The sequence below is a fragment of the Myotis lucifugus genome, unplaced genomic scaffold, assembly GCF_000147115.1.
Source record: "Myotis lucifugus unplaced genomic scaffold, Myoluc2.0 scaffold_72, whole genome shotgun sequence".
Classification (NCBI taxonomy): Eukaryota; Metazoa; Chordata; class Mammalia; order Chiroptera; family Vespertilionidae; genus Myotis; species Myotis lucifugus.
In genome coordinates this window covers 4,536,432-4,548,548 of record NW_005871120.1, presented here as the reverse complement: position 1 = coordinate 4,548,548, position 12,117 = coordinate 4,536,432, and the positions used below count along the sequence as shown (strand labels likewise).

At 40.6% G+C, this 12,117-nt stretch overlaps 1 protein-coding gene and 1 pseudogene across 8 annotated transcripts in view; one reads left to right on the top strand and one right to left on the bottom strand.

Moving 5' to 3' along the window:
- The window catches only part of CLUAP1 (clusterin associated protein 1), a 54,653-nt gene that overhangs the window by 14,369 nt on the left and 28,167 nt on the right, over window positions 1-12,117 (top strand). For all 8 annotated transcript variants that reach the window (XR_002829712.1, XM_023755267.1, XM_023755265.1 and 5 more), the window contains 2 exons: window positions 7,976-8,109; window positions 11,382-11,523. Coding sequence is in view for 7 of the 8 variants with exons in the window: in XM_023755267.1 (XP_023611035.1) it covers window positions 7,976-8,109; window positions 11,382-11,523 (276 nt within the window). In the remaining variant the exon portion in view is untranslated. The remainder of the gene's footprint in view (window positions 1-7,975; window positions 8,110-11,381; window positions 11,524-12,117) is intronic.
- Window positions 5,739-5,983, bottom strand: LOC102425553 (annotated as a pseudogene).

Below are 12,117 nucleotides of genomic sequence, written 5' to 3'. Positions count from 1 at the left end.
CCTCCATACTGCCTTCCATAGTGGCTGCACTAGTCTGCATTCCCACCAGCAGTGCACAAGTGTTCCTTTTTCTCCACATCCTCTCCAGCACTTGTCGTTTGTTGATTTGTTGATGATGGCCATTCTGACAGGTGTGAGATGGTACCTCATTGTTGTTTTGATTTGCATCTCTCGGATGATTAGTGACTTTGAGCATGTTTTCATATGTCTCTTGGCTTTCTGAATGTCCTCTTTTGAAAGGTGTCTATTTAGATCCTTTGCCCATTTTTTGATTGGATTGTTTATCTTCTTTTTGTTAAGTTGTATGAGTTCCCTATAAATTTTGGAGATTAAGCCCTTATCAGATATGACGTTGGCAAATATGTTTTCCCAAGAGGTGGGTTTTCTTGTTGTTTTGTTGATGGTTTCTTTTGCTGTGCAGAAGCTTTTTATTTTGATGTAGTCCCATTTGTTCAGTTTCTCTTTAGTTTCAACTGCCCTAGGAGCTGTATCAGTGAAGAAATTGTTTTGGCATAAGTCTGAGATTTTGTTGCCTTTGTATTCTTCTAGAATTTTTATGGTTTCCTGTCGTACATTTAAGTCCTTTATCCATTTTGAGTTTATTCTTGTGTATGGTGTAAGTTGGTGGTCTAGTTTCATTTTCTTGCATATATCTGTCCAATTTTCCCAACACCATTTATTGAAGAGACTATCTTGGCTCCATTGTATGTTCATGCCTCCTTTGTCAAAAATTAATTGAGCATATTGGTTCGGGCTAATTTCTGGACTCTCTATTCTATTCCACTGGTCTATATGTCTGTTCAGAAGGTCAAGGCTTGATTCCCAGTCAGGGCACATGCCCAGGTTGCCACTTGATCCCCTGTAGCGGATGCTCTCTCATCATTCATACTTCTTTTTAAAAATTTTTTTATAGATTTTCTTTTTTTTTTTAACATATTTTTATTGATTTCAGAGACGAAGAGAAAGGGAGAGAGAGAAACATCAATGATGAGAGAATCATTGATCAGATGCCTCCTGCACACCCCACACTGGGGATAGAGCCCACACCCTGGGCATGTGCCCTGACTGGGAATCAAACTGTGACCTCCTGGTCCATAGGTTGATGCTCAACCACTGAGCCATGCCAACCAGGCTCATCATTGATGTTTCCATCTCTCTGTCCTTTTCCCTTCCTCTCTGAAATCAATAAAAATATATTTTTAAAAAAGAAAAAATATATTATTTCAAAAGACAACAAAATCAAAAATAAACAGATGGGACTACGTCAGGCTAAAAAGCTTTTGCAGGCCCTGGCTGGGTAGCTCAGTTGGTTAGAGCATCATCCTGATGTGCCAATGTTTCAGGTTCTGTCCCTAGTCAGGGCACATACACGAATCAACCATGAAAGCATAAATAAGTGGAACAACAAATGAATGTTTCTCTTTCTCTCTTTCTCTCTCTCCCCTTCTCCCTCCCTCCCTCCATTGCTCTCTTCTCTCTCTAAAACAAACAAACAAACAAAGAATCCCCCAAATTTTAAAAAACATTTTTGCACCACAAAGGAAACCATCAACATAACAATAAGGCAACCTACCTGAACGGGAGAAGTTATTTGCAAGTGATATATTGGGGTTAATATAAAAAATATATAAAAAACTCATAAAGCTCAATATAAAAAGAAATCCAATTTAAAAATGGGAAGAGGATGCCCTAGCTGATTTGGCTCAGTGGATAGAGCGTCAGCCTGTGGACTGAGGGGTCCCGGGTTCGATTCCAGTCAAGGGCACATGACCAGGTTTCGGGCTCGATCCCCAGTAGGGGGTGTGCAGGAGGCAGCCTATCAGTGATGATCTCTTATCATTAATGTTTCTATCTCTCTCCCTTCCTCTCTGAAATCAATAAAAATATATTTAAAAATAAAATAAAATAAAAATGGGAAGAGGACCTGAATAGATATTTCTCCAAAAATGACATCCAGATAGCCTGAATAGACACATGAAAAGATGCTCAGTGTCACTAATCATAAGGGAAATGCAAATGAAAACCACAGTGAGATATCACCTCACATCTGTCAGAATGGCTCTTATCAATAAGTCAACAAACAAGTGTTGGACGATATGGAGAAAAGGGAACTCTCATGCACTGTTGGGATTATAATTTGTACAACCATTATAATTTGTACAACTACTATGGAAACATGGAGATTCCTCAAAAAATTAAAAATAGAACTACCATATGACCCTGCAATTCCACTTCTGAGTATTTAGCCGAAGAAATTGAAAACACTTATTTGAAAAGATATAGCACCCTATGTTCATTGTAGAATTATTTACAGTAGCCAAGATATGGAGACAAATAGATAAAAAAGATAACACACACACACACACACACACACACACACACACACACAATGGAATATGACTCAGCCATAAAAAGAACGAAATGTTGCCATTTCTAACAGGGATTGACCTAGGGTGTTATGCTAAGTGAAATAAATCAGACAGAGAAAGACAAATACCATATAATATGTGTAATCTAAAAAACAAAACAGGAACAAACTCACAGATACTGAGAACAGTCTGATGGTTGCCAGATGGGAGTGAGGCTGGGAGGCTGGGCAAAAAAGGTGAAAGGGATAAGAAGTGCAAGTTGCCAATTACAGACATAGTCATGGGGATGTAAAATACAACATAGGGAATATAGTTAATAATATTGCAACTACTATGAAAGATGCCAGGTGGGTACTAGACTTATTGTGGTGAACACTTCATAAGGTATACAAATGTATATTGTAACTTGAAACTAATATAACATTGTATGTCAGCTATAATTGAAAAATAAAATGTTAAAGTTTATGTTTTAAAAATATATCTTTTTATTATTGGAAAATATCCATGACATTTGATAATTCTAAAAACAAAAACATAATAACATGGATACTTAAAAGGGATTATGAAATACAGGCCATTTATATTTCAGAAAACTAGGGAAATTGTGTTTATGACATTGATTTTTCTTATTTGAGGAATAGCTACCTTTTAAAAAATCATTTTTGTTTTTGAGGTCAGGTAAATTCACTAGATTTTAATCTGACTTTGATTCAGAGAAATAGTTGTCATCGACTTGGGGTTATTTGTTTGTTCAGAAAGGAGACTCACCTTGTCTTCCTATGAGATTGAACTCATATCTCTGCTGTATTTTTTATAAATAATTTTTTAATTTTTCAGTTACAGTTGATGTACAGTATTACATCTGAAAACTGTAATTAGACATTTATATAATTTATGAAGTAATCACTAGTACCCACCTGACGTCATAACAGTTATTACAGTATTATTGACTATACTAGAGGCCTGTTACACGAAGAGATTCGTGCAATAGGCCTTCCCTTCCCCTGGCTGCCGGCATCAGTTTTCCTCCGGCATCTGGGACCCAGGCCTTCGCTCCGGCCGGGAGCCTTCTGTCTTCGCTGCTCCAGCCCAGAGCCTTCCATTTTCACTCCGCCCCTTCGCGCCTACGTATGCAAATTAACCGCCATCTTTGTTGGGTTAATTTGCATATGCTCTTGATTGGCTGGTGAGTGTAGCAGAGGGACAGTCAATTTACATGTTTGTCTTTTATTAGGTAAGATTCCCTATGCTGTACTTTACATCCCCATGACCATTCTGTAACTACCAATTTGAACTTTTTTATAAAAAATATATTTTTATTGATTTTAGAGAGGAAGGGAAAGGGAGAAAGATAGAAACATCAATAATGAGAATCATAGATTGGCTGCCTCCTGCACTCCTACTGAGGATTGAGCCTGCAACCAGGCATGTGCCCTGACTGAAATCTAACTGTGATCTCCTGGTTCACAGGTCGATGCTCAGCACTGAGCCCACACCGGCAGGGCCCAATTTGTGTTTCTTAATCCCTTTACCCATCCCTGCAACCCACCTCCCATCTGGCAACCATCAAAATGTTCTCTGCATCACCCTAGCTGGTTTGGCTTAGTGGACAGAGCATCAGTCTACAGACTGAAGGGTCCCAGGTTTGATTCCCGTCAGGGGCACATTCCTGGGTTGTGGGCTCAATCCTCAGTAGGAGGAGTGCAGGAGGTAGCCAACCAATGATTCTCTCTCATCATTGATGTTTCTATCTCTCTTTTCCTCTCCCTTCCTCTCTGAAATCAATAAAGATATATTTTTTAAGAATGTTCTCTGCATCTATGAGTCTGTCTTCTGCTTATTCATGTTTCTTTTTTAGGTTTCACATATAAGTGAAATCATAGGGCATTTGTCTTTTTGTCTGACTTACTTAGCACAATACCCTCTAGGTCAGTGGTCGGCAAACTGCGGCTCGCGAGCCACATGCGGCTCTTTGGCTCCTTGAGTGTGGCTCTTCCACAAAATACCGACTTCTGCACATGGGCCACGAAGTTTCAATCGCACTGTATGTGCGCGCCCGCACGTGGTATTTTGTGGAAGAGCCACACTCAAGGGGCCAAAGAGCCACATGTGGCTCGTGAGCTGCAGTTTGCCGACCACTGTTGTAGGTCCATCCATGTTGTTGCAGAGGCAAGGTTTCATCCTTTCTATGGCTGAGTCATATTCCATTGTGTATACGCACCATTTCTTCTTTATCCGTTCATGTAGTGATGTACATACTCTTAGGTTTCTTCTGTATCTTGGCTATTGTAAATAATGCTGCAATGAACATATGGATGTATATGTCTTTTGTTTTTTGTTTGTTTGCCAAGATGGGGTTCTCCCCTCCCTCCCTAGGAGAGAGAGGGAGAGGGAGAGGAAAGAAAAAAAGAGAGAAACATCGATGTGAAAGAGACACATTGATTGGTTGTCTCCCGCACGTGCCCTGACCAGGGCCAGGGATCGAATCTGCAACCGAGGTACATGTCCTTGACTAGGAATCGAACCCATGACTTTGGTACGTGGACCGGTGCTCTAACCACTGATCACACTGGCCAGGGCTATATATCTTTTATATTTACTAGTAGTGTTTTGGGGGGATAAATACCCAGAAGTGGAATTGCTGGGTCCTTTTTTTTTATATCTTATAACCTTTGTTTTAAAGTCTATTTTGTTTGGTAAAAATATTGCTACTTCATCTTTACTGATGATTGTTCTGCAGTTCAGTTGTAATTTTTTTTTATTAGGGAAATATCAGAGGCAAACACCCCAAGTGACAGAAAGAAAAATCTGAAAATGTCCCTTCAAGCCAAGTGGAGACCTGGTCTTGACCTCCCCATAAGGACAAAAAACTGGTAGATTAGCAACAACATTCTCTGGCAGCTACCTTGCCAGGGCTGAGTCTCTCAGCCAGGACTGTCTGCTACCTCCCAACAAAGGTAGGGAGGAGAAAAGACTGTTATAGAGTCAATGCAGAGGCAATGAGAACTGTAAGGAAAATCTGAGAGAGAGAGAGAGAGAGAGAGAGAGAGAGAGATAGATAGATAGATAGATAGATATGGGGAGGACCTTAATAAAGAGTCTCAGGCTTTTCGCTCTGAGTGCCTCAAATACATTGACAAGTAGTTTTACAAAATGTTACTGAAAAGGTAAAATGCCTAATGTTTTCAAGAGTTCCCCACATGCCATATCACACTGCCAGATGAACATGGCAGAGCCCAAAGGCCACATTTTTGAAGAAAGAAAAACAAGAATAAGCCCTGTTACTCTTTAAGGAGAGAGAAGTGGAAGGCTGCTGGGACCTTTCCCACATAGGCCTGTGTTCTGTAAAGCAACTTCCTTCCTAGCAGCAGTCTGGCACAGTCCTAGGTGAGGGTCTCGCCTTTTGTCACCCTTGCTTCAATATACTCTATTCTCCGTTCAAGGGCTGTCAATTTCTCATTTAGTGTTGCAAGTCTTGAACAACAAGACATATCGAATGAGTTGAGAAAGTCCGCGATTTTCTTGATGCTGCTGGTGATGATTTCAATGTACTCCTGGTTCGCCCAGTCCTGGTGAATTTCCCGCTGCACAGGATCCTCTTGTCCTGCCATGGCCACTGCCTAAGGCCAGTTGTAATTTTTTAAAAAATATATTTGTATTGATTTCAGAGAGGAAAGGAGAGGAAGAGAGAGGAAGAGAGAGAGAGAAAAACATCAACAATGAGAGAGAATCATTGATCAGCTGCCTCCTGCACACCCCACACAGGGGATTGAGCCTGCAACCCAGGCATGTGCCTTTGACCAGAGTCAAACCCAGGACCCTTCAGTCCATAGGCTGATGCTCTATCCCAGCGGTTCTCAACCTGTGGGTCGTGACCCCTTTGGCGGTCGAACGACCCTTTCACAGGGGTCGCCTAAGACCATCCTGTATATCAGATATTTACATTACGATTCATAACAGTAGCAACATTACAGTTATGAAGTAGCAACGAAAATAATGTTATGATTGGGTCCCAACATGAGGAACTGTATTTAAAGGGCCAGAAGGTTGAGAACCACTGTTCTATCCACTGAGCCAAATGGGCCAGGGCAGTTCAGTTGTAATTTTGATGTGGTTGTGGAAGGATTGAGTACCTATGCTGCCATATTGACCTGAAGCTTTCTGCTGGTGTTTTTAAAGCACTTGCAGCAAATGGATGGTTAGTGATATTTTCATGAAAGCATCTTGGACATGGTTAGGTGTCTCAGACAAAAATAACTTAACCATAAATTCATTATCAGTGAAAGTAGTTGCTTCCAAATACACACTGTCTCTGTGAGTTGTGGAGAGTGCCTGGTCTCCTTAGGTGGTTTCTTTGTATACCCCATAGCATTTCAGAGACCTGCAGTGTACTAGTATGGTACACTGCACCTGTGCACAGTATTGGAGGGGAGAGCCCCATCTTGGCAGAGTCAGAGAGCCCGAACTTGGGGAGGCAGTTCCACACTTGGCTGGTTGTATTTCAGACATTATTCCTAATATGGCAGGTTGCTGTAATACATAGGCCCCAACTTGGCCAGCTTCCCAGACAACACAAGTGTGAAGACACACTGCGTTTACCTGGACTACCACTGCTTCACATGAACTTGCTTTTACAAAAGGACAGGGAGGCCTGTAGTTTTCATCAGTGATCTTCCATCCCCTTCACTTTCTTACTCAGCCCCCCTTGCGCAAGAGCCTCTGTCCCACTGCTGCCAAGGCACCCGCCCAGGGGCTGGTTTCCACTGCGTGAGGCAGCCACTTTCTGTCTGACTTCACAGAGTGGTTTCTCTGCTTCTTGTAGTCTGTAGTCAAGGTTCAGTGGCCAGGGAGAGAAAAAAAGGAACTCTCTCAATCCCAGCAGGCAGGGACCAGCTAATGTTTCTTTTTGTCCCCTCCTAAATAAAGCCATACTTGTGTGTGCCTACAGGGATGGGCAAAAGTAGGTAAGAACTCTGTGCCAAAATGTGCTTGAATATAGCAAGTAGACTACAAGAATGTGTAAATACTGAAGGCCAGCAATTTGAGCACTTGCAAGATTGTACCTAAGTGCACTGTGCCATTGTGACATTGTTTTGAGTTAATAAAGCTATTGTAATAATCACAACCTGTATATCTTTTTCCATATGAACAACTGTAAACCTACTTTTGCCTACCCCTGTACATTCTAGAAGTCAGATATTTGTAACTATGGGAGTAGCCTGAACAAGATGTAAATAAAAGCAGACTAACAATTCAGAATGATATGTAACCAGTCTATAAACAAGTGAGCAGGCCAGATCTCGGGCCTCTCTCCACTCTGCTTAGGACACTGTTCTTTCCATCTTTATTTGTTTCCCTGGGCAGAAACACCTTCTTCTCATGGGGGAAAAAAAGAATAATAATGTTGTCTGGGCCTATGTGGTGTTCCCCCTGGGAACAGTTGGTTACCTAATGACTTGAGGGAAGGTTTGCTCTGTTTGCTTACTTTTGTTTTTGTTTAGCATGGTATTGCTGTGCCTGAGGATTTGAGAAATTCCACTCTTCCAACCTTCCAGGTTGGAGGTCCTTATTGGGACACTGTCTCATTCATTTCCTATTAAATGTAGGCTCAGGTTCAGAAGACGAAAGACCTGCTCAATAACGTGGCCTCTGACGAAGCTAATTTAGAAGCCAAAATTGAAAAGAGGAAATTAGAACTGGAAAGAAACCGGAAGCGACTCCAGACTCTGCAGAGTGTCAGGTAGATATGAACACCCAAAGCATGAGTGGAAAGCTGTCTTTAAAAGTTCACACAGATTGAGAGAATGTATTGTCAGTGATATTAACCCTTCAGGCAGTGGAAGAAGCCTTGAATAAGGCTATCTGTACTGCAGAATGTACGTGTGTTGCTTGTTCAAACAAGCACACCACTAAACTCATTCTCTTTACTGCTTTCAGTATGTCTGGAAAACTGCTTAATTCTTGAACTTCCATTCAGTTTTTATAGCTTCTTGGAATTTAAGGCGAAGTAAGTAAATCCAGATGGTAAAAGTTATACAAGACTTCGTCTTCTAAGATCTGTGCCTTGCCATAAATTAGGTGGAAATAAGCATACTTTCATTTCTTGGTTTAAGTAGACTTAGACTTTTATTTCCTCACCAGTAATTCATCTTTCTTCTGACTTTCCCTCACTGAAAGTATGTTTTCCAGGGAATATAGATAGATGATAGTGGTAGACTTTTATTTCCTCACCAGTAATTCATCTTTCTTCTGACTTTCCCTCACTGAAAGTATGTTTTCCAGGGAATATAGATAGATGATAGTGGTGCAAAACACCTTCTAAGTCATTGGAGCCTTTCATGCATGTTCCTCATATTTTTTGGAATCTCTCTTTCTCTCTCATTTCCTTCCCTCCTCCCTCTCATTTTGTACCCTCCTTCCCTTGCTGTTATTTTTGTTGTTGTTCCTTCTCCCATGTCACTACTCTTTCTCCCTTTTCAGTGTCCTTTTGTTTTTCTTTCTTTACTCCTTCCCCTGTTTAGCAGTACCTGCTCTAAATGTGTCTTGCTCTTTTGAGATACTGGTGACTGGACCACAGTCTAGCTCAGGGGTGGGCAAACTTTTTGACTCGAGGGTCACAATGGGTTCTTAAACTGGACCGGAGGGCCGGAACAAAAGCATGGATGGAGTGTTTGTGTGAACTAATATAAATTCAAAGTAAACATCATTACATAAAAGGGTACGGTCTTTTTTTTTTTTTTTTTAGTTTTATTCATTTCAAAGGGGCCAGATCCGGCCCGTGGGGCCATAGTTTGCCCACGGCTGGTCTAGCTACTGTCCTAGATCTGTGGGGAGGCAGCACCTGGGGACAGCAGCCAGTTATTCAGGGAACATCAAAGGCTTCCTCCCAGCCCAGGGACCTCGCCTGTTCTACCTCTAGAATCAGGGCCACCAGATAGACTTGTCTCATTAAAAAGTTCTGCCTTTCAGGCGTCAATTCATTTTTGTTAAGCCTCAAATCCTTTTAATAGAAAGGTGTCTGTTTTGCTTTAGTACAAAAGGTTATAAAATTGTTTTTTAGTTTATCTGTTTATATTTTTAAAAGAACAGATTTTCCCTTCAATAAGAAAAAAGTAATTTAGCAAACCAGTTGAAATAGCTTTTTATGTTATAGTTTTAGTTTGCAATTTTATATTGTTTAAAAACTTTAATTTATAGCAACCTATATTTCCCTTTTTAGGTTAAATTTTGGCATAGCAGAGTATTATGCCCAACCTAGATAATGCATATATTTAATTTATTGATTTTGACATGTGTATGGCATATGCTAATTTTTAAACTGTTTATTGAAATCTATGGCATATCAAGTGAGAAAAAAGACTGCAGAGCTTCATTTAAGACAGCAGTTTTCAACTTCATCTCATCGCACAAGTAAACTAATTACTGAAATTCTGTGGCACACCAAAAATATATTTTTTGCCCATCTGACAAAAAATAGGTATAATTTTGATTCATTCATACCAGATAGCTCTTATTGTGTTGGCTGTTGTCAATTTTCTTTTATTTGACAATCTAAGGAAAAAGAGGTCAGTGCTTCTGATTAAATAGTCAAGTATTGAATGTTTTAAAAATTCTTGTGGCACAACAGTGTTGAAATCACTGATTTAAGGTAATAAACTTAATGTTTATTAAAAAAATGTGTCAACATAAGAAAGATTCAAACCTGTGAAGAATTTTTGTGAGTTTATTTGAGCCAAAGTGTCCACAAATGCCAGGAAGTAGAATCTCAACAGATTGAGATAATGCTCCAGAGAAAGGCAGTTTTGCACCTTGTTTTATGCATTACAATCAAAAGAGGAGACGTATGTGGGTGACATGAAGTCCATTGGTGATAGATTAGGGAGGCAAGAAAAAGGCAAAGTGGGAAAACCTCTGGGATTGGATAGAAAGTAAAATGATAGACACACGCTTCTTTTACTTAGGTGGGTGCAGGATAGTTAACAGTCAACAATTAATTCAACAGTGAGGGGATTTATGGTCTCCGCAGCGTGTACCTGTGCTTTGAAGGGTCTGGAAAAAGGAAAATTACTTTGACATTCCAACATGTTATCATAGATGCAAAAAGACAATAGACAGGCTCAGTTAAGGTAAAGATTAACCTTTGTCAGGGAAGATACTGGCCACCATAAATTGCTTTTAGTTGAAAAATTTTAATTTCAGACCCTGCTTTGTGGTTACTTTAGGAGTTTGCAAGGCTGCCACACAGGCCTTCCCTGAACTAATTAGGTTAGCATGTGGCCCTTTTTCATCCATCAGTGCATTCCTATATGTATCTACTAGAGGGCCGGTGCACAAATTCATGCATGGGTAGGGTCCCTCGGCCTGGCCGGCAATTGAGGCCCATCAGGGGGGCCGGCCAGCAGCGGGGAGGGACCGTGGGAGTTTGGCTGGCCGGCCCCCCAATTGGGGCCGATGGAGGGGCTGGATGAGGGGGAGGGACCTCGGGAAGTTGGCCAGCTGGTGGGGAGGGGGGCGGGGCCGCGGGAGATTGGCTGTGGGAGCACACTCACCATCAGGGGGCAGCTCCTGCATTGAGTGTCTGCTCCTTGGTGGTCAGTATGTGTCAAAACAACTGGTTGACTGGTCATTCTGGTTGTTTGGTTGTAAGGGTCGCTTAGGCTTTTATATATATAGATGTATAGAAAAGTCTGGAAGAATGTATATCAAATATTAAGTGCTTATACCTAGTGATGGGATTATGAGTAATTTTTACTTTATTTATACTTCCAGCATTATTTCAAGTTTTTATAAAAATCACATCTTTTTTTGATGAAAAAGTATGTACATTTTGGGGGGGAGGGAAGAGAAAAGGAGAAATTAGCTTCAAGCTGTTGGAGAGCTGTGAAGCATTTCATCCAGTTAATTCAAGGCTTTTTAAAGAAAGCCATGACAGAATATGAAACTCTGAATACCAATTTCAAATTACTGTATATCGATTAATCTTTCACTTTTTATTGCATTTGATTATTCTAGGCCAGCCTTTATGGATGAATATGAGAAGATTGAGGAAGAATTGCAAAAGCAGTATGACATTTATCTGGAGAAATTTCGAAATCTAGCTTATCTGGAACAGCAACTCGAGGATCATCATAGGATGGAGCAAGAGAGGTTTGAGGTAAGTGCTTAGCCCATTCTTCTGCACAGACCATTCTTTCTGGTGTGTTACTTTGTACTTGCTGACAAATCAGTTTGTAAATATCATTGTGAAAAAAATGCCAGTGAATGTTTGATATTAGTTTATTAAACTAATCTTTGATATTAGTTTATCATCAGGGTTTGGTCAATTAGGACTACAGACAGGGCTAGCATGTGACCTGTGCAGTCACATAAGACAGCTCTGAAGAGCCTGTGCTTGCTTTAATGCTCTGCTGTTGCCATCTTGAATAAATTTTTTTAACAGCATTCTTTTTTTTTAGTTGATTTCAAAGAGGAAGGGAGAAGGAGAAAGAAATAGAAACATCAGTGATGAGAGAGAATCATTGATTGGCTGCCTACTGTGTGCCCCCTGTTGGGGATCGCGATTGCAACCCGGGCATGTGCCCTGACCGGGAATCAAACCGTGACCTCCTCTTTCATAGGTTGACGCTCAACTATTGAGCTGCACTGGCCAGGCTCCTTAATAATTTTTAAGTACATTTTATTTTGCACTGAGTTCCACAAATTATGTAACTTCTCTTACTTAAAGGTTTTCAAGCCCTGGTTAATTGAA